Consider the following 22653-nt stretch of genomic DNA (forward strand, 5'->3'; position numbering starts at 1 on the left):
TGGACTCATTGACAGCCACTCTTTGGGTGCGGCCGTCAAGCCAGTTCTTTATCCACTGAATTGTCCATCCATCAAACCCATATTTTATCAGCTTGGAGACCAGGATGTCGTGCGGGACAGTGTCAAAGGCTTTGCTCAGGTCCAGATGAATGACATCAGTTGCTCTCCCCTTGTCTATTGATGTTGTGACCTTCTCATAGAAGGCCACCAGGTTTGTCAGGCCCGATTTGCCCTTGGTGAAGCCGTGTTGATTGTACCCAGTCACCTCTTCGTTATTCTTCTGCCTCAGCAGTGCCTCCAGGAGGATCTGCTCCATAATCTTACCGGGCACAGAGGTGAGACTGACTGGCCTATAGTTCCCTGGTTCCTCCTTCTTTCCCTTTTTGAAAATGGGGATGATGATTCCCCTTTTCCAGTGAGTGGGGACTTCACCAGACTGCCATGACTTCTGGAATATAATAAGAGAGCGGTTTAGCAACCTCATCCGCCAGTTCCCTCAGTACCCGTGGGTGTATCACATCGGGTCCCATGGACTTGTTCACTTTCAGGTTTATCAGACGGTCACAAACCTGATCTTCACTTACAATGGGCAGTTCTTTCCAACCCCTGTCCTTGTCTTCTGTGACTCTGGGAGTGTGGCTGGAGCCCTTGCCAGTGAAGACTGAGGAAAAGAAGTCGTTGAGAACCTCGGCCTTCTCCATATCACTTGTCACCAGCTCTCCCGTTTCCTTTCTGAGGGGGCCCACACCCTCCCTAGTCTTCTTCTTACCATTAATGTACCTATAGAAGTTTTTGCTGTTTCCCTTGATCTCCCTGGCTAGGTTTAATTCTAACTGAGCTGTAGCTTTTCTCACCAGGTCTCCTGCTGTTCGATCAGCTTCCTTACATGCCCCCCATTCTAGCTGTCCTTTCTTCCACTCCTTATAAAGCTTCTTTTTGTGTGACAGTGTGTCCAGGAGCTCCCTGTTCACCCAGGCAGGTCTCCTAGCATTCTTTCCTGCCTTCCTCTTTGTTGGTATACTTCGCTCCTGGACACAGAGAAGGTGATCCTTGAATATCGACCAGCTGTCCTGAGATTTTGACAGATCTCTGTCACTTGCAGTTGCAAGAGACCTGGAATTCGTAGAAATTTTGTCTTATTCCATCGGGGATCTGGGGCAGCAATCACATTTTTAAGAGATGAAGGGGTTTTTCTGACAGTCTTCAAGAACATCAAGAGTGAATCCCTTTCCTTACTACTAGCATAAATTGTTACAGTAATCTGTTGTATTCTGAATTATTGCTAAATGCTTTATTTTTAGATAGTTGATGTTAAATACACAATCATCAGAATGTCATTTTGCTGCAGGGGAAGCATAAAGGTTGTGGAAATATGTACATAATACAAGATAACAAGAGGTAGATTTCATTTACCATGAATCAGTGAACTTTTGAGTTTAAAGCTTGGCTCAGAAGCACACTTGCATTATTTCTTACATGTGCAATTTGATATTCGATTACTGTCTCAAAAAACCAAATAATTTGATTTAAAGTAAATGGAATTGTACTAAATCCCTTCTAATAGATATGAAGAATTAAAAAACCCTTGTATGGGTTCATACAAGAAGCCTACTTCATAGGCTTCTGTTATCATTTTATTGGAAATCAAGTTAATATTTGAAGGATAGCAGACTCATATTAGCTTAAAAAAAATATCTACAGTCTATCAAATAAAACCTAATGAAATGGAATAGGTGGTTCCTGATTATTGCAACTAAAGCTACAGCCAGTTCCTATAATTTTCATTCTCCTGGAAAAAAATTTCAGTTTAATATTTTCTTAATGGAGATTATGAGTGTGTAACTTTCAGCCTAAAGATTTGTTCTACCAGTTATTTTCATGCTGGATCCAAGTTTGTACAACGTCTGGGATTAATTAACTAATTCACTCATGGCTTTGGGTCCACCTTTACCTGAAATCATTGACCACATATTTATTGTTATGCTTTGGTCTAATGAGTTTTTTAATGATTGTAGCGTTAGTATAGACAGAGACCCACAAGATTCAGTAGTTTAATGAAGATTGTTCACTAAGAATCAAGAGAATTTAAATTTCATCCTTAATCTTGAAGTATGATGAATCTGGCTAACGCTGCAAAAAAATGATATGTCAAAATATGGTGACTACTGTGTCAGTTTTGGAGAACTTTTGTTACACAATTACTGCTTTCTCACATATTTAGCTAAGAAATATTTCCTTCTTTGCCAAATGCCTTTTCTGTAATAGAAAACACTCTGGTGAAAGACTGAGATGGCTCTACATAAGGTATTGTGGGATAACTGCACGAGTGGTACAACCTAGCAAAAGCAAGAACTCTTGTGCCATATTTTCTTACAAGGCAGGAATTGGTCCAGAATGGATGTAATGTTAACTTAGGGCAAGCATTTAATGTTAACTCAGGAAGTTGCAACAGTACCTTGACCATTGCTGAGTGATTTCTTATTAGGGGATATTTCCTTTGATATCCGTCACCTTTTTGTCTATTTGTGAATGAGTTCAAAGTAATTCTCAAGGTTTAAGATGTTCTCAAGCTTAGTGATTGAAGTGAGTCGTTTAATACTTTTTATAAATTTAATTCAATTAATGTAGTTAAATAAGAGATATATAGTTAATCAACCAACAAATTAGTGCGATACTTATTTGATATGATATTCAGACTTAGTTCTGATAGCTAACACAGCCATTAAGAGAAATTTCTAATCTAATGGATGAATACAATTCTGAGAATCTGGTTTCTTGTTAAAGATACAATTGAGTTTCTGGGAATTTCCATCAGTATCTGCTTATTTTTTTTTTCTCTAAATCACTTTTGCAAGTAAAATGCCAGAATATTTCCAAAAAAGAGTTCAAAGTCCTGAGCATAGATACAGTAAATCCATTAGACATTTAAGATTTTAGGTATAATATTCTTCTGCAGACTAGTTCCAGTGTATTCATATCTATCTGTTTATGTGATTTCTCTTTTAAAGATAGTGTTTAACGATTGGGGGCATGCATGGTAGGATAGAAGCTGTTGAGAGAGAAAGGCATACATTCTAATAATTGACATAGAAGAGTCATGTTTTACTAAGATTTGGATTCTGTTAAGAGGGAATAAATAGGCTTATCTAAGGGCCTGGGTAGCTCTGTGCAAACTAGATAAGGGACTCGCAATTGCTGCCACTACAACAGAGTGGTGTACAAAGTGCCTTCAAGTAGTACATAGTTTGACATAGAGGTGGAAACTGCCACTATCGATGATCCCGGCTGCTGCTCTGCTACTGGTACTACCCAATGCCATGCCCAGTAGTGATACTAGCAAAAAAAGTCTGTAATATGCCAGGGTAGAGATAGGTATTAAAAAGTATTTACATTTATCATATTCACAAGTAATTCACAACAGTGAAATATAAAGAAGACTGTTACTGTTCCTATCTTTGACTTTCTTTTCAGGGCTCATTATCCTACTGGTCCTTCTTTCTTTATAATCCTTCATTCCATTTCACTTCTCTTTGCCATTTTTCAGGCCCCTAATCTTTTCCCATCAGTCTGTCTGCTTCCCGTTCCACAATCTTTTTACTGTTCTATCCTGTCTTTTTCACTTTGTCCATGGAGCTCAGGAGGATCTAGCAGTACTCTTCTCTGGAGTAAGTAGGAGAGATTTTAATATAATAATAACAATAACAAAAAATAGAAGTTAAGATGAGGAGCCTTCTTGTAACTTCTCCATGGTCAGAAGAAAATGCAAAGGCTGGTCTTGCTCTGCATTCTTTCCTAGAAATTTTGAAAGGTAGTACAAAGGTTATCCAAACCCTGGTTTTCTGAGAAGAGCTGTCTTTTGTTCCCAAGTTGGATGTTGCGTAGGAACTATGTTCATCATACTCAAAAGCTATCATTTGTAGCTGGATAAAATTGATCAAATTAAGTAATCTGTAAAAATCAATCAGTTTTGCATTGCTGCCAAATTGGTTATGATTTGCAGCGAGCAAAGCTATTTAATGGCTGTAACTTGTTTTAGGACGTGGACCTCAATGTTGCATCAACACAAAATGATAAATCACGGAGTGTGTAAAAACTTACTTTCACATTTTATTTCCATGTCTGTTTCTTTTTCAACTCAGGAATATGAGTTTTGTTCACAAAGTTTCTTCTGTTACTGTGGCACGAATGAGTGTCATGGTCTTGTTTTTGTTCAATACATATTCCATAAACACTGTTAATGAAGTAAAATTAGGCAATAACATTTATCAGTTCATGTTGAGGTTTGAATTAATGATGTGGAAATGTCGAGCTTTTCCTTATATTTGGTCTCTTCTGATTTTGCCCTTGTTGCTGTCGAAACAGTACAACTACTCATTAAAAACAAACAAACAAAAAGACTAAAACTGTCACAACTGAATTAAAGCCTTGTTTTGATCAAGTTATAATGTATGTGTAAATCGCAGCACTTGCTGTTCTGCATTCTGAGCCCACCATTGCTTTCTCCACTGGTTGAGACTCCAGTACTTAAAATGCTCCTCTTTTTCATACATAAAAATATACCTCCAGCCCATCAAACTATTTCCTTGGGAAGTTGTGGTTCTCTACAGCACGACCAAGTTGGTGTTCTAACCTGGAAATGAAAGGAAAGCAGAAGCTGAGCTGCTTGAGAAACATTGGCACAGCAAGGGATTACCCTGTCTCATTTTCCCCAAAACTACATTTTTCTGACATGACGCTTCCAGCGCGAGTCCCCACCCAGGCGGTCCTTTTCCCAGATGAGGTAAAGGAAGCCACCATCAAGCTGAGCTGGGAGCTGTGTTAGGCTTCTCGGAGTTGGAAGCCTCTCTTCATGACATCACACCTGGCCGTATTTCAGAGATTAATGAACAGCATCTTGTCAGTTTTAATATATCGCAGTGCTTTAGTTTACATTGACGATGTAATCATAAATTCCCCGAGCTGTGAACTACACCTTAAGGACTCGCATGAAGTTCTAAGAAGGCAAGAAAAAGAAATGACTATAAACGAGAGAGCGTGCCAGTTTTGAGAAAAACCTGCAGATTTTCTAGGACATTAGGTTTCAAAAGAAGGATTACACACAGACTAAACAGAGTAGAAGTCATAAAAATTTAAAGACATCACAAAAATAAGATCCTTTTTAGGTATGACAGAATACTAAAGGAAATTTATACTGAATTATACCACCCAAGCAGAGCCATTAATTAATGTAATGAGAAAATATGTTCCATTTCCATGGACCTAAGCGTGTCAGGAAGCATTTGACACTTTTAAAAGGGGGAGAGGTGAAAGCATGCACTTCACCACTCCTGAAATTCTCAGATTATAGCTTATCTATTCACATTCATGTTGGGGCTGCGGAGGCATTTGGATTCGTACTAATCAAGAGAGGGGAAGTAAAAATTACTGTAAGTGACCAATACGTCTAAAAAAAATGTAAACGCATTTTGTGCTGTGTAATTTAAAGTTACATCTCATATCTTGAACATTGGAGAGATTATGATATCACAGTAGGAAATCAGGAGTGAAAAGAAGCTTTTTGTTGTCAAGATACAATTCTAAAAATGATATATATGTGAAACTTTTAAATGCATACGCAGATGCTATGTGTTCATTCCAACTGCTTGTACTTCTAAAACTGGCAAGTAGGGCAATTCGCAGGATCAGGAAATAAAAGCCAGACTTTCAAGGTTGTTCAGACATCAACTTTCCGTGCAAATGATTTTAAAAATCAGGTTCTAATTCCTTTTCTCGGAGTTTTATTCCATTCCTGTTATTAAAATATTCCCCTGCATATTACTTGGAAATTCTTATGGTCATTCCTTGATAGAAGCAAACTGAAAAAATCAGTTTGATCCTTAATTTTTTTATTATGCAAAACTCCCCTGGGACACATTCTGTCGTTTCATATCTGTAATGTAATGGCCACTTGGTCTTAAGAATGGGATATTGTAGGTAGCATCTTCTGCAAAGTGTCATGTAATTTTTCAATTTGGATGGTACCTCCCAGATGTTTCCATCCCTGTTGATTTGAAGAATTTTTGATAGATGTGCTTACGCTCTGCAGATACATTCTTAGACTCAATATGTTGATCCGTCTGTATTCAAGTGAGGCATTACTTTAGTGTATTTTAATAAATGTGTATTTTATACATATATAGCTGATGCTGAAGGATTTTCTAGATTACAAATAAGTTTGGTTTTTATGCATGCAACATTTGAAGAGTTATTTACACTTGTGTACATTAGTGTGCACATCTGATACAGTTCAGTTAATTATTTGATTTTTCAGATTAAACTTCATGTTTCTTTTCGCTTGTTAGTGGCAGGAAATGGGCCTGCAGATCCTTTTTCTCTTTTGTGCTAAGCAGTTTACAGGCTGTTCGTGCAAAACTGCGCTGTAGCCAAAATAATATTTGAAATATTTGGTGACCATGAATCAACAGACAGATGGCCAAACCTCATGCTTTTATGACCACATTAAAAAAGCAGAAGGTAAGTAATAATTGCTAACCTATCTGTGCAGCTGAAATGCATGGTAGCAGTTGTTTTATAATAGTAGAAAATATAGGATAGATGGTAAGGCAGAAAATGCATGAAAATGTAATGTTTAATTGAAATCAGTGAAAATATTGTACATCGGTAAAATCCAGTTTATTTTCTTTTTGCATTATCATGTATTGCAGTGTCATTTTATAGAAGTGCTCTTTACTACGCTGAGGATGTTATTCTGAATTTTTGCAATCCAGTGAATATTCATTTGTTTAAAACCTTTTGTCTCTTACAGTTGTTGTGGAAAGTTTACCAGTATTACCTGTTTCTGAGGAGAAACCTACTGTGGAAAATGTGCTAACAATCCCATTACAAATAATTAATAGAAAGCTCTTTCTGAGCAGGTAACTTTCAAAATAGGCAGAGGAAGGAATCTGATTTGCTTGGCTTTACTTTTTATAAAAGGGTTAACAATTAATTCCTGTTAATTTGAGTGATCGTTTTCTGATCTGTGGAAAGTTTTACCTAAGTCAGTAATGATACTAAAGACCACTAAGAATAGTCATGCGGAGCTTCACAGGTTTATATGAGGTGTTTCCTTGCTTCCCTAGACTTCCTGATGCCACTGCTAGACTGCTGCTCATGCTCAAGCTGACCTAAAGCTCTGTCCCAGATCTCTGAACATCTCAGTAGTCACTAAAAAACTTCAGCAAAGACACGTCTTTGCTTTCATTTCCTTTTTTAAGATAGAAAACACTTCAGCACTTTCTGTTACCTGTTCAGAAGATGCATGAAAGGATTTATTTAATCGTGTGTTTTTTTTCATGTCTCAGTGCCATAATCTGACAAATCTTTCATTTTTTGAGCTTTTTGGAGGGCCATTCATTTGTCAGGGAGCTGAAGCTCAAAACTCACAATGATAGCCACACGCTCCACTGAAGCCCGTTGCCGTCTGAACTTGCCTTCCTAAAGACTCTGTTAAACTTCATCAGATTTTAATCTCTCTGTGGGTTGGTATGCTGGCACCACTGAAATCACAGGCAGAGCTCCTATGGACATCAACGGGTCTGGGTTTACTCTGATCTTTTTTGGCAGGTGGATTTTGAAAAACAAAATAACTAACTTCTAGCTCTCAGGTGGTAATTTTTATGTTGGGGCTGTTTTCTTAGCAGTTCGTGTGATGGCGTTTTGCTTTTTCTGTTTAGTCTTCTCTTCCTTGTAAATCTGTGCCTGTGATATGAACTGAGGCTTTTATCATTTGTAGAACAGTCATAATTAAAAAAAATCCCTGATTATTCCCTATAAACAAACACCTTGGGTCTTGTCCCTAAATTCTTTTACAAAACTTCTTAGAGATTTCAGAGATGCTCTGCCACAGTGAGGGGTAAGTGAAGAGTGCAGAAGAAGAGGCATTCTCAGTGCTGCATGTTGAAAACGGACTGGTCGGAAAAGCAGAGCATAGAGGCAGAAAAGGGACTTTGACTCACCGGGAAGGAGGAAGAACTGAGGCACTGGGTCCCGCTTCCTGGAGCGGGTATAGCTAAACTGTTAAGCAGAATTAATCTAGTGGGCCTTGCCACTTTCAAATAAGCTTTCTAGGCCAGGAGATTCTGACTCCATTCTTCTCTCTCTTCTTTTGACCCATTGATTTTTATCATTTCTGGCTGCATCGTAGCTTGGATTCTACCAACAGTCAAAGCAGTTTCTTGGGAAGGAACCAGAAGAGTTAGATCCACCTCTTTGTGAATTGTGGTAGTGTTCTTATCATTAAACTGGCACCACCACCCATGAAGTTAATTGAGGTGCTGACTATGACTAACTTTTCAGGATTCTAAGGTCTCAAGCAAGCTTTGGCAGTTTTATGTCTTATCCTGGATTGCTTTTAGAAGGAGATAAATATCTATCTCCGTATTGTTCGGGTACTTCTGAGGATGTATGCTAGCCAGAAAAAATTCTAGCCAGATTAAAAGGTACGTAGAGAGTTCAGGTGCCAGAAAATGTTAGTAGTACTGGAAATTGGGTAGACGGGACTGCTGTTTGGGGCTCAGAAGGGTTTATGTGCCTGGGACCCACTTTGTGTAGGTATCAACAGCATGTAGTTTGAAACCTGCTGTCGTCCTGGAAGAAAAAGTGTTCCTAAACAAAACAAAACAATACAATCCAGTCTCATCTGTGTATGAGAGACATTCAAAATAAGATATTTAGAGTTTTCCATCATGGGTAATTTCAGGTGAATATCATACCAGGTCAATCTGCAGTCTCAGCAGTCACTGCTACCTGAGTGTGATGTACTTTATTTCCAGGCTAATAAAAGAAGTGAAGAATTTACAAGACTATAATAAGTTTAGAAAATACTAAAATGACAGTTTATCTGCATACTGAAAATCTGATCATTCCATAGAAGTTCCGTCACAAACAAAAAGCTGTAATTATACATGTAAAGTAAATATGATTCTAGTACTTCACAGGGGGCCTCTTAGACACTTCTCACTACTAAGGTATTTAAATAAGAAAGCCCAGGAAATGTCAGACAGGTTTATTCTTTGGAATAATTTTAATAAGCTAACATGGTAATGAGTTTACTGGTTGTACCCTATTGCCTACATTCAAGTCTCTGTGCAACTTAGTCACTTTAGTATAATGTTTCTCTTGTATAACCACCTTAAAAACTATCTAATCTATTGTGTACCTTTTCATTCCTTGTTTGCGTTGCTCTAGAACGGAATAGCTTTGCATAAGCGCACAAATGATGCATGAGGTATTACGCACGTGTGCGTAGCTGCAGGTTTCTGTTACAGATATAATAAGCACCAGGTATATGTAGACTGCACAGTTGTACATCTTGGAAACCTCAGGGTTAGGCTGACATAAGTGCCTTCTGATGGCTTGCTAGGTAAGATCTAGCAGGAGGCTCTCCAGGGAGGAATTTCTTAAAAAAATAAAAGTGGGTTCAACCACATTTATTTGATATTACATTCATAGGTGTAAAATAGCAGTTTATAGTTTCGCTTGTCCATTTCCCTTGCTCTGGATCTGCCTCCCTGATCAAGAAATTCAATAGCTATTAAAAGCTGCAGCTGTACTAACAGTCTTATGCTTTATAGGAGGCATTTTGCAGCTATTACTTTAGAACAGGCGTTCTGTGCCAGTACAGATGTTGCGTCCACCTTTTTCATAAGCGCTTTATCTGCACCATGGGCATTGCATTTCTAATGTTTGCTTGAAATTGCTAAACATGCTCCATAGCTGTAATTTATTTGGGCTGGTGTAGTTTAAAGACCTGAAAGCTATTTCTGCACCTGTTCTATTCATCTGACCAGGAAAACACTAATTCCACGGCATGAGAGTTTGTAGAGTTTGGATCTCTTTATAAATCTCCTGAACCAGATGGAACCCTTTGATTCACGTGTATGTTCCCTTTCCCTGAAGTGGAAATAGCTTACATATACATGTCACCGAATTTCAATTTTCTAATATTGAAGGGAGAACGTACTCCTTGATCTAATGGAGGACTGGCATACACCCCCTGCATTCCCTCCCTCGATCAATCTGTCTCTGGGTAATCAAGCCTACATAGTGAAAGGTGAAACATGTAGAATTGCATGTGTAACTGGAGCAAACTCTATTAGTATGACGACACTGGTTTCGTTGTCAAACAATATGACAAATGCTTCTGAGTGCAATGTATTTAAAATGTTATAAACAGAGTGAGAAGGAAAAGCAACTACTTAACATAACCTGATCCACCTCCTGACAACACTGATATCAGTGAATTTGTACTAATGTAAGATAAGCAACAGTTGAAGCAGTCTGCGATATTGTCGATAGCCTAAGTAATAAATGATAATTTTTAAATATTGAATGTTGAACCAGTATAAGAGCAATTCATTCAACTGTTTCAGCCCAAAATTTTGGAAGACAGACAAAATCCAGGAGTAGTACTAGCTTTGAAAGACAAAAAAACTCCCCCCAAAAAACCCTTTAAAAAAATCCAGAAACCACCCCAAACCAAGCAAACAAGAAAGCCACTGTTCAGTGAGGTTTTTCAAAACCAAAGCTATGTCCCACTTTGCCCAGTTCTGCCAGAGATGTATGTCATCCGTAGACATGTCATCAAATATGACTCAAACCAACCCCTTCCCCCAAAATAAATAAATGCAACCACATAGACCTAAATGATTCTTTGGCATTTTACAGATTTTACCCTACTTACTTGTGGTGCATTTTTAATTTAGAGTTAAACCAGGGGCTGATCCGTTACTTAATGTTTTTGTTAAAATAAAATAGAAAAAAAGCACTTGTGCCGTAATAAATCTTGTGAAAAACTTGTAAATATGTAGTAAATCCAGTGCAATAGAATGAAGAAGCAGCATCTCTAAAGAAAAAAAAAAAGAATAACAGGCTTAAAGAACAGAGCTATATGTGGAAGTAAAGAGAAGGCAATAAAAGGACAGAAGCTTATTCAAAGGATATATTTTGGGAATAGTGATTAAATACTGAAGCAAAGATATTATTAGTAACTATATTAGTAAAATGAAATGCTCCAGAATTGTGCATTTAGGCTTTGAATTCCTTTTGAAAGTTCCGATGACTGACAAACCACACGAGCCTCATTCAAGAGGCCAAGGACATCTCCTCTGATTCATCTAAAGGCAGAGCAGAATTTGCCCCCCCCGCCAGGTTTAGGATACCATCAGAAGCTCTAGATAGAATTACAGCCTTGCTGTACACAGCTGAGTGTATTTAATTCTTTAAGTAAAATTCATGTCTTATGTGTTGTAAAAGAAATGAAAGGTAACTGTTAATTCCAAGGCTTATAAATATGTCAGTGGGTTTTCATAATGTCTTAATAAATTACAAGAACAAACTCAATAACTCATGATGTCACCAGAACTACATGCTGCACTGTATTTATTGTAATTATGTACTATACCTCACTGAATTCTTTTACGTTCTACATGAATATATAGGTCCCACTAAAATTCAAAACAATCCTCATTGCTTTCTTCATTCCTTTTTATTTGCCATCTCTCAGCTGTTTTCTTGTTCTGAGCACTTCTTCAAGGAAGAAAATTTTTAAGAAAATGTATTTAAAAGAACGTTGCTGCAACTGCTGCATTTACTCATTGAAAAGCTGAAGTAAAATACAGTTTTCAAATATCCTCAAATTTGGGTGAAGTTCAAATTTTCCTTGGATCCTAGTTCTCTGGCTGGCCACAAGCCCATATCACTAATGGTATAACTAGCTGAAAAATGGAAAAACAATTTCATGAAAATGTCAAGATTATTTTGGCTTGGATCTGAAACGTAGAGATAGCATCGATGTCGTAGTGTCAGTTATGCTTCATTCTTTAGTCTAAAAAATAAATGCAGGATGGGCTAAATACCTTAGGTTAGTTAAATGTGTAAGACTAATTCAAGGGCGTTTCAAAACCACTAAGGTAAGCTTAGTGTGTGAAGAAGCCCTTGACTCTTTAGTGCTCCCCGTCCAAACTGGGTTTTACTCTCACAGATGTCAGCTGCAAGTGTAGTTTCATTTAAGTGTCGTGATTAAATGTTCTTTGTATCAAAAAATCTAGTGAGTTAAATATATTGAGTTGGCCCTGCTCCCACGTATATGCTTAGGTGTTGATTTCAATGGAACAGAACCTGTTACTTAAGGTGGGGAGAAATGGAAAAAATTCCACGCTGCATCCATTTTTTTTATAGCCCTTATTTAAAACACTGGAAATGGTACATCTGAATTTAACATATGTTGATTTGATGACATGCCTCTCTGAAGATATTAAATAAATGAAACAAAGAAATGACCCCCAATGTTTCTCCCACCGTTACTGAACTAATTCCTTGAATCTATTCTTGAAAAGCCTGTACGTGAAATCCCCGTGTTCAGGCTGTGTGTGCCTTCTCGTATTGCTTGCAACGAAACAGGTATCTTTTCAGTAGGGAGGGCTTAATTTTCACTCTCATTTATCCAGAAGCAAACAGGAAACCCCATTCCAAACTTCCCATTCCAAAAATAATAGCAGTGTTCAGTCACATTTTATGAAAGCATCTTAGAATTTATATAAATAAAACTAGTGTACATTTAAAAGAATATATAAAATGCTGGCTTTTTGCTTTTACTGCAAAGATCAAAGCCGATTAAAACTAAAATTTCATGAATTTTAAATTATGCATTTGGTCATAACAAAAATATTAAAAACAAAAAAAAAAGATTTAAAGCAGCAGGTATACCTTATATAGTAAGATAAAGTTTAATATATTTTATTAGCTTAAGGGACACAGAATAACTATCTATCCAGAACTTCAGGCATGCATTTACATAAATATATTAAATTAAGAAAAGCAATTATACACTTAAACATCCTTTTGTCTAAAAAAAATCATTAAATCCACAGATTAACAATAAATCCAACTCTATGCATTTATCACTTCCAGATACAACTGTTCCATTTCTCAGATATTACACAAATACATTTGTTAGAATTTATATGCATTATACATATATTATATATTACATAATAGTGTGTATACATACATGGTGTTCAATAATATAATAATAATTTGTACTTTTTATAGCACTTTTCATTTGAAGAGCTCAAAGCGCTTTACAAGGATTGATTTCACTAATTTTCAGATGGAAAGTGGAGGCACAAAGATGCAATTATTTCAGGTTATATAGAATTTGTGACAGACGGTAACTGAATTCTCTTGGTGTGAATTTCAGCCGTGCTGTCTCCCTAAAAAGAAATACACATATAGCATATGTAGTCTATGTAGGTAGACTTGCAAAGACTTGTAAGGTCTCAAACCAAGAAAGCACTTAATTATATTAATAACATTAAGCACATGACTTCAGTGAGGCTCATATGCTTAAAATTACTTGTGTGCTCCAGTGCTCTGCTAGATTGGTGCTTGTATATGCTTAGTAGTATAATACAGTTTATAGAAGATACTTAAACATAGTTTGAATGATATTTTCTAAGCTATTTTCCCACATTTCAAATGTACATACAGTACCTGACAGCTACTATAAAATAAAACTAATTGAACAGAGGAATAGCACAACAGTAAAGTTCTCAAGTGACAGAATTTTGTTATTTCCTTTTCTCCTTGGCTCCCATTACAATCTAATCGTTCTCAAAAGGGATTTGAAGTTTTAATTCTGCAGTATATTTTGTGGGGGACGGCTAATAGCATTTCTGGGTAATTCACAGGGTAGGGTTACTGCTTCTGGTATTAATGGAGATCACTACAAGATACATCTGGTGACCTAATACCAGATGGTTTCTGGTCTCAGTATATCTTGATATGAATTAAGTTCATTCTGCACACCGCTTTTGACTCTGCCTGTAACATTTTCCTTTCAGCAGCTCCTCCTAGGAACATTCGGAAAATGGGATTTTTTTGTTACTGCCTTGTGATGCAAACCACCTTTTTGTCCTACAGCAAAATGCATCCTACATTAAAAAACCCTCTCCAAAACAGCCACCTCTCTCTGCCTTCTTTCCACCTGAGAATATTGTGAACGCAGCCACTCGTATATTCACGTGCTTGAGCTGGCGCCTTCTTTCTGAAATTTCCTGGGAATTTAAGCAATTTTTCATTTAAATATCTTTTCACTTCTGTTTTCATTGCAAAATGAATATAACTGGGAAAATCTCATAGACTGTAAAAGGAACTTAACTATATGATACATGTGGACCCTATCGATCGCTTAGAACACATGGAAAGTTGGTTTTTATCGGTAGAAATAAAACGCTTCTCCAATACGGCAGCTTGCTGTTTGTGCACATTCTTAGCAGTAAGTTCTGACATTTTTGATTGTGGAAGCCAGCGTGTGTACAGTAGACAATAGGTAAAGACACACATGAAATGTACATAACACAGAATATTAATTTTTTGTGAATTCCTATAGTATGAAATGATCACTAGAATGGTATATTTTCAGTACCGAGAGCTCTGGTAAGCAGGTGTGCCACTTGGCTTTCAAAACAAACTGTACAGAATAATGTGAAGGAAAATTTCCTATGGAAGCCTATGGGAGTTTTCTTTGGGTTATGGGACAACACGGTAATCCTTTGCTGCTCTACTGACCAAATTAGTAATTATTAATAACTCGTAAGTGAACTGAAGGAAAAAGGTTGATGTGTGAGTCGAACCACTTGTACAGTGCTATAAAATAGTAATGTTTCTCTTTTCCGAGATAAGGCATTAGTAATACTATCTGATTAGTCAGTCTGCCCAGTGGAAATCTATGCAGAATTAATTGCTGTGCTAAGATTGTTTGATGCTGATTGTTTGATGTTTGATAGCGCGATAAATTCTGTGTGCAGAGTCGTAATTGAAATCAATGAGTAGAAAGGCGAGCAGCTATCCCTTTGCCTAGCACGCATCTATAGAATGCCTCCTCACGTGCCAGCCCGGAATCGCTTACACCTGTCATTTCAGTACTGAGGAGTCTTGTCGCTTTCAGTTTCATTAGTAAGGGTGACAACAACAACTTTTTGGATCAGGATATAGTCTTGATTGAAATATTACACTGTCCCTATTAAATACAGGAAGAAAGGTTTGAAAATGTGCCTAACGCTGCTTAGTGCAGTGCAGCCTTTGCAATACTGGACTCAAACCAGTTGAGGGAACGCTTCTGTGGATCTTTGTGAGCATCTGTGGGGGCAACTTTGGGCCCTGTCTTACTATGGCTATTTCATAAAATGGGGCCACTGACTTGGTATTTTAATTATTTTCCTGCTTAGTGGCATATGCTTACGTATTTGAAATAAACATGCATATATATATGTGTGAAAGAGAAAAAAATGTGAGCTAATTGCTCAACATTTTTAAAGAAGTATCAAGAAGTCTGGCAGATTTAATAGCCCCCTTGTGTGGCTGTTGGCAATGCCTATAAGGAAACCCAAGAGGACTGGGTAAGCTCCGTACGGCTTTAAGTCGGATGTGCGTACGGAAGGGCTTCGTGCCGGGCTGAATCTGCAGTCTTATTCCAGAAAACCTCGGTGTGTCTGGTGACTGCAGATGCAGACAGAGAGAGGTCATGTGCGCACTGATGTCTGAAGTTAAGATCTTCTGCCAGCTAAGTGGATATCTTTTAAGGACTTAATCCTATAACTAATGAAGTCAACAGGAGATTTTCGGTTGACATCAATGGACTTCAAGTCAGGCTCTCAAAGATTAAAGTAATCCCGTGCTAAGCTTTCAGGTGGCTTCTGCTGTTTCACACCTATCTCCTAAAAAGTACCTGTGTCTTATTTCACTGAATTTCTCTGCTGTTGAAAACAACAAATGCTTTAGCAAAACAGTCTTAACTTTTTTCAATGTTTCTACAACATTTTGCCCTGCAACTGTTTATAGAAATATTTATCAGTTTTTTGTAGCCAGAACCCAGATTATTAGGTATGTGTTTTCTGCAAATTTGGATTAGAATAAATTTAAAGGTTGGCTGCCTTTTTTGTGAGATTCTTAGTTATTTTTTTAAAAATAATTTAAAAAAATTGCCCAATTTTTAATATTGTAAAATGGGAAAAAATTGTTTTTACTAATTTCATGACTCCCTTCTGTTTTTTTCTGGGACAAAGATCACCTTTTAAGGTGGACAGAAGATGAAAATACTAATTAAACTGATACACAGTTAAACTAAAGGATTGTACACTAAAATCCATTAATGTCTTTTAAAGAATTTACATAATTAAAAATAAGCAGAGCAGGGTGTCCTTGGAGTTGTTTTTTCTGTGTAGACCCAATCTTATAAATACCTATTTCATGGATGCAAGTAGAATTATATATATGAATATTTATTTTCACCTTAGTGGGAGTTTACACCTGTGAAAAACTATTTGTTCACGTATTCAGAATATCCATTTTGCATATTTGTACACGAAAAGGTCCTTATTTCTAACCCCAAATTAGAGAAGGCGAAATATACTGAAAAGCAACATTTCATCATCCTGGGATTATCATTCTGCTTTTTACTTGAAGCATCTGATCATTGGATTGCGATCGGTAAATTTGATAAGCGTAGTGACTGTAGAGCAACCGAGTGCTTTCTCCCTTCCTCCAGCTTCGGTCTGTCTGTGGCTGAGCTTTGCAGCCTGAGCCTGAGCTGCGTGAGGCTGGTACTCCTGAACTGTAAATGTCAGCTAAGGTACAGTATTAGAAGGCAAATATAAAATAGCAAAGTTCTGTGGAATGAGCAAAGATTAAAAAAAAAAACCCTCACCGTGCTGGGAAGCCTCTTTGATGCACAGTTTCAAAAATAATAAGCATCGCCTGCGGCCACCCGGGATTATTGACCTTTGCTGTGGTTCTAGAAAGGAAGGAGCTGCAAAGCCAAATTGTGGAGAAGTGAATGAAAGGAGGAGATAAACAGAGGTGTCCTGTTGGCAATATAGAATTTATACGCTTATTTATACCTAACTTACACTTTGTTTGCATGAAGTAGAATAACCTGTGAGGATTTAAAGGTACAAAGGGTTTGCATCTGTGTCCCCAGCTGTTAACGGAAGAAATTCATTTATTTTCTTGAGGGGGAGGGTTTCAGTTAATATTTCTTACTGGACGCATTAGAAAAAGGAGTTTACTGTTTTTCTGAAATAGAGTGAAACAATTTGGAGCTAATTTTACATAACATCTTTTTGTCTCCCTACTTATCTGTGGAGTAAAGAAGTTTCTCCTTGTATTCCAATAATATGCCTTTTTTCTGACCAGTGGCATTTAAAAAGAGAAAGATGAAGGTTTTCTGTCCCAAAAGAATAAAATGAGGGTTGAAAACTAGCAGACATCAGGAATAAAGTTACGTTTTCTTGCAACAGGTATGATTGTTCTCTTTTAACGGTAGAAAGCTTGAAACGTACAATGTGTTGGGAACAGAGAGGCAGTATCTCTGAATAAAGGAAGAAATGAATGGAATAAAAGATTAGGAGAGAGAGAGACAGAGACAGAGGCAACTTGAACACATACATAAAATCCCTTCTGGAGGCCCTTATCTAATTGCCTCATTTATCTAGTTTCATTTATAAGCTCAGTTTTATTCTGGGGCACTCTCGGAGGTTGTGTGAGAATGGCTGCAGAATGACCTAACTGGCAACAGGCTTTCTACAGACCTTTTTTTTTTTTTTTTTTTGTATGCCAATTCTCAGGGCAATTACTGCAGTTGCCCTTTTTATATTAGCATCTTGGGTGGCTGGGCCTGGGGTTTACTCACTCTTTTTAATAGTATAATTTCTTTTGATAAATAAGCAGCTAGGATTTTTTTGTCTCTTTTTTTGAGAATACTTCTTTTCCACTGGGACTTCCTATGTACCCATGTGGGCTTAACGCAGATGCTTGCTTTCACATAATATAAAAGATGATTTAAAAAGGAAGCAAAACACTTTCCAGAAACTATCTCCCCTCTCCCTCTAACGTTCACTTAGATTACTTCTTAATTTTGAAGTTTGGATGGAATAAGTATTTCTAAAAATAAAATAAACTGCAGTATTTTGCTTAAATTTTGAAAGTGATTTTCTGGGTGCAGCACAGCCGATGTGAGTTTTTTGCCATTGATTTGAATGAGGCCTGGATCTAATTCTTAGCTTTTACTGGAGGTTTATTTTCTGATTTCACTAGCAAACTGAATTGCCTTTATTATTAAGATCAAAACTCTAAGATCATTGTTATCCCTTCTCTACATGACTATGGCATATATATGGCTGCGGATCTTCAATTTAGGTTCCATCCGTGGTATTTTTTGAGTCTCCACAGACTAAGCCGTGAGAAAAGAACTATCACATCTCCCCAGCTGGTTGTTGAAGATAATGTGTCACAGTGGAATTAAAGTTGGGTTTATTTTTAAATATATTTCATTAAAGAAAGTGTTAAAGTTGTTATCTCTGTCAGATATTTTAATGTTGCTAAAATACTTCAGCAACTTTCTTGCTTTGCCGATTATGAAGAGTGTAATAAAACTGCGCTATTTGACAGATTTAGACAGCTGGCTCATTCATGAGAAGTTCACATTTTTGTCACCCACGTTGAATAAGGAAAGATTAGATGCTAAGGTCAATTTACAAAAATGGTTGTCAGGACATTTTTTAATTGTAAAACTTTTTGTGGTGGAATTCAGGGAAAAGACTAAAGGCAGAAAGCAGCGGAGACAAAGAGCTGCTATTAACCTACAGATGCTACCGAAGGGTTCATTTTAAGATTGGTCACACTGCTTAGCCAATGAAGTGTTCGTGTGACTATAAGGGACCACCCTTTTCTGGGGTGAGAGGGCAATTTGGTCTTCATGCTCATTTAATCCCGAGACGTCTTTCAATGGACTGTCAGTTGAATCTACATTGTGCAAAATTATGCATGCACTTTTTAATGCAGACCATTGTTCGCCGAGCACTTAACCAAGATTTCTCAACCAATTTCCATTTGGCATGAGGTCACTCGAAACCCAAGCAAACATATATGGAAGGCAAATGTAATTTTCTGTTCCTCTGAGCTGGAATGTGTAAGACAGAGAAATGCAAGTTATCAATCATGCTGTACTTTCAGATTTAAAACTTACTAAACGAGGACTGATAACTTTCTGTAAAGGAAAATTTGTTGCATGTCACTGCCCCGGAGAGGTAATTTTGCTACTGGAGAGTAACATGGCTAAAGTTTTTTAGATCTTATTGCCTAAAGTGTTGTAAATCCTTGATGCATGGGCAGCTGCTGATAAGAACCATAGGATGTGCATACTGTGGCTACTCTACTTTCTTTTCACAGGCAAGATTTTATAAAAGCCAGGTAGCGCAAAGGCAATATGATAGTGGGTAAGTACTGAGCGAAGAAACTGTCAATAATGCCCTAGAGCTGGAGATAAGAGGGCACCAGTTCTGAAGACACATCTAATTAGACTATTAATACTTTAGAAAACCTGACTGTAGCATGTACACCATATTTATTAATACATTTACAAAGACTCAATTTTATGTTAGCTCTTCAAGGAACATTTACATTTAGAACCACATTTGGCAAGAATCGTTATAGGTTTTGTACAAGTGACATCTTACACAGCCAACACGTGCTCACGCGAGCTCTCATCCAGGGACGTTCCATTCAGTGTGAAATCGGCAGGAGTCTACTCATGTATAACCTGGCCCATCCTGTTACAGTGAAAATCGCTTTATGAACTCTTTTAACATATGCTGGAATTTTATTATGATTGGTTGGCGGTTGTGTTTTTCATCCGTCGTAAATGAATACAAGTTGACACAAGGATACATTTCTAGATTAGATCCACAACACATTAAAGAGTGTGTTTGCTCTCTCTTTCCCCGTCTTTCCAATTAAGTTGGTGAAAAATGTAACTTTAGTATTTTACAGGACATGGTAAAGCTGTCTCATCTAGGTGATGTCTATATTATAAAAATAAAATAAAATAATATAAATATGTAACATGAACCCAGTGCCCATCGTTAAATAAAATATATGATAAAAAGCAGACCTTCTAGGATGACTGGTTTTGAAATATGCGAATATAATTTAATTATTAAACACTTGAAACAATCTTGATATTAAGCTGCGATAACCAGATTTTTGCATCTATGCTAGATAAAGAAATGCGTAACATTCTGTAATAGAGTTACATTGATGAAGGTGAAGGTTACAGTCTTACAATGAATTGCCTAGATAGGAATGCATTAAGGAGTTTGAAATATTGTCTGATGATGCAGTTCAATTCACCTTAGAAACTGTTACAACTGGATTTTATTAAGTCCAGCAGTTTATACAGCGATGTTTGAAAACTGCGCTCTTATTGCTATAATCAGATAGGTACAGACACGAGATTTCTGGGATGTCAAAGAATCCATTAAGACATCACGAAAGTCCTTTGACAAAAATGTGGTTTACAGTGGAATTACTTCGTAAACTATTTCTCATGAAGAAATAAATATTAAAAAAAAATTCCACTAGCTGTAACACTGTGTTTGTGATAGTGCGTGCATGTGTATGTGTGCACGTATTGGACATCGGTACGTCTGTGGAGACATACAGAAATATTTACACACATACAAAGAATTTATCTGCACAGTTGTGGATATTATATTTAAATTAATAAAGTAAATCAAATCACCGGTATTTGTTGCAGGATAGCAGTCTTTTAAAAATGACAGGATTCAAAACAAATGCCCGTTGAAAGTGTAGTTTCCAAATAGTCCCAGAAACTATACAATATAGCTGGTTAGATCCAGCAAATAGGATGTCATGTCTAGGATCTGATCAAGAATACCTGCCCTTGTCACTCTTCGGATGTTTCTATCCACTTGTTCGCACTGGGGGCCGAGATAGCCTTTTTTACATAAGCATTTATTAGGCCTTACACAGACACCTCCATGTCGACAGGCTGGGTCACATTTTGCTGTGGGTAAAAAAACAGCGGTTTTCTAGTTTGTTTAGAACATCACAAACCGAAAAGATACAGTACGCATTCACTAAGAACTTTTATAAACTTACAATGGTAAAGCACATATAACATTTCAATCTTTCTATTTTGTTTTTAAGTTTTGAAACCATATTTTTGAAAGTTTTAGAATATTAGGGGGAGGAAGTAATTTTGTACGTCTGAGAGGACGTCACCCAGCACAGACTGAAACTCAAATAGCAGATTTTTGAAAATGTCCAATTCCCGTATTCATGCTTCATTTTGCAGTGCACGGAACACCCATGTCAAAAGACTTTAGACTGCAAATGTCTGATCATTTGGAAACAAGACATACAGCACATCTAGATCTTTAAACAGTGGTGGCCTGCCTCATCCCATTTCTCATGCTGGCAACCCAACAGAGTCCTGAAATTGGTGAGACATTTTAGCACCTGGCCATCTCCAAGCCAGCAAGTACCGAATCTCAGGTAGACTCCTTTCTACATGCGGGGTCCTGCACTACATGCTTTTCTTAGCAGAGCAGACTACATTGACCACAGAGATGCCCTCCTTTGGGTCTTGCATAACTTACGCTTGGAACAAAATTGAATTCCCTTTAGAAAAAAAAAAAAGAACCAGAGTATTTTTTGACAGCTTTTAGCAGATAGTTAAGGTTCAGTTTTTCCCTCTCTTTTTAGCAGATGCCTGACGATTTACCCATAGAGTTCCACGTTAATCAACTTGCTTAAGTTTTCCAACTATAAATGCAATTTTAGATTATAGCCAATGTTAGCAAAACTAACAATCAGTAACTTTAGCTGGGGAAGTATTTTCTGCTGTGGTAGAGTCACAGCACTGTGATAAATATAATGTATCTTACTTTTTGCAGGCATTTTGCTATTTAATGTTATCTATTACAATAAAGCTATAATATTGATTTACAGAAATTGATAATGCATTATATAAAAACAGGTTTCTTGATTTTATTAATGAGTTTCTTAATTACCCTAGGAGGAAACTGATGCCTCGTAAGGTAATTTTTCTTATTTTAATTATAATAGCAGCTTGAGGTCCAACCTAGAACATCTCTGTTAAGTGCTGCATGGCATATAGGGAAGAAAGATCCTTAGTCTAAATATTTTCTGTAGCTTTCTTGTACATTTCTTGTAATATGAAATTATCTATCGTAGAGCTGTAATTTTTTAAACAAAACAGATTATTCAAGACGCATTTATGTTCACACTGGAGATGTTTTTTACTTTAAGTTCCACTTGGACAAGGGCTGTAGAATGGGCCTCATTCTCTAAATGTAGGAAATCTCTGATTGACAATTGGAGTTGGGCTATTTGGCCAGATTACCTCATACATTTCTCCAACCTGCTTTTGTTGCATGGGTGTATGATGTTTAGCTCATGAACTTTTCCAGTAAGATACATCATTAGTGATTTCTTTCATTTCATCTCATTCCAAACGAAGTCACTCCTGCTCACCACTAAAAAGCCAGAGGTTGCTGATATTTACGCTCTGGGCTATAAGGACCTTGTAGCTGACCCTGCTTCAGCAGGGCCCTCCTGAGTGCTCTTCCAACCTGAATTATCCCTGGTCCAATGTGTGGTCCTTGCTTTGTCTTACTCTGATTCTTTTCCTCTTTTGAGTTCTGCAGCCATTATGTTAACCTTATCTCTTTGTATAGGCATCTGGGAAACTCGCTGAGTGGATAGGCTCAGTCAGCAGACTCTGCTGGT

At 37.1% G+C, this 22653-nt stretch overlaps 2 protein-coding genes across 2 annotated transcripts in view; one reads left to right on the forward strand and one right to left on the reverse strand.

Moving 5' to 3' along the window:
• The window catches only part of ANAPC10 (anaphase promoting complex subunit 10), a 188398-nt gene that overhangs the window by 80427 nt on the left and 85318 nt on the right, over positions 1 to 22653 (forward strand). The window lies entirely within an intron of this gene.
• Positions 20579 to 22653, reverse strand: part of HHIP (hedgehog interacting protein) — a 74843-nt gene continuing 72768 nt past the window's right edge. The window contains exon 13 of the mRNA XM_074588877.1: positions 20579 to 20905. Coding sequence (XP_074444978.1) covers positions 20712 to 20905 — 194 coding nt within the window. The 3' untranslated portion in view covers positions 20579 to 20711. The remainder of the gene's footprint in view (positions 20906 to 22653) is intronic.

This window comes from Larus michahellis, chromosome 5 (genome assembly GCF_964199755.1).
Source record: "Larus michahellis chromosome 5, bLarMic1.1, whole genome shotgun sequence".
Classification (NCBI taxonomy): domain Eukaryota; kingdom Metazoa; phylum Chordata; class Aves; order Charadriiformes; family Laridae; genus Larus; species Larus michahellis.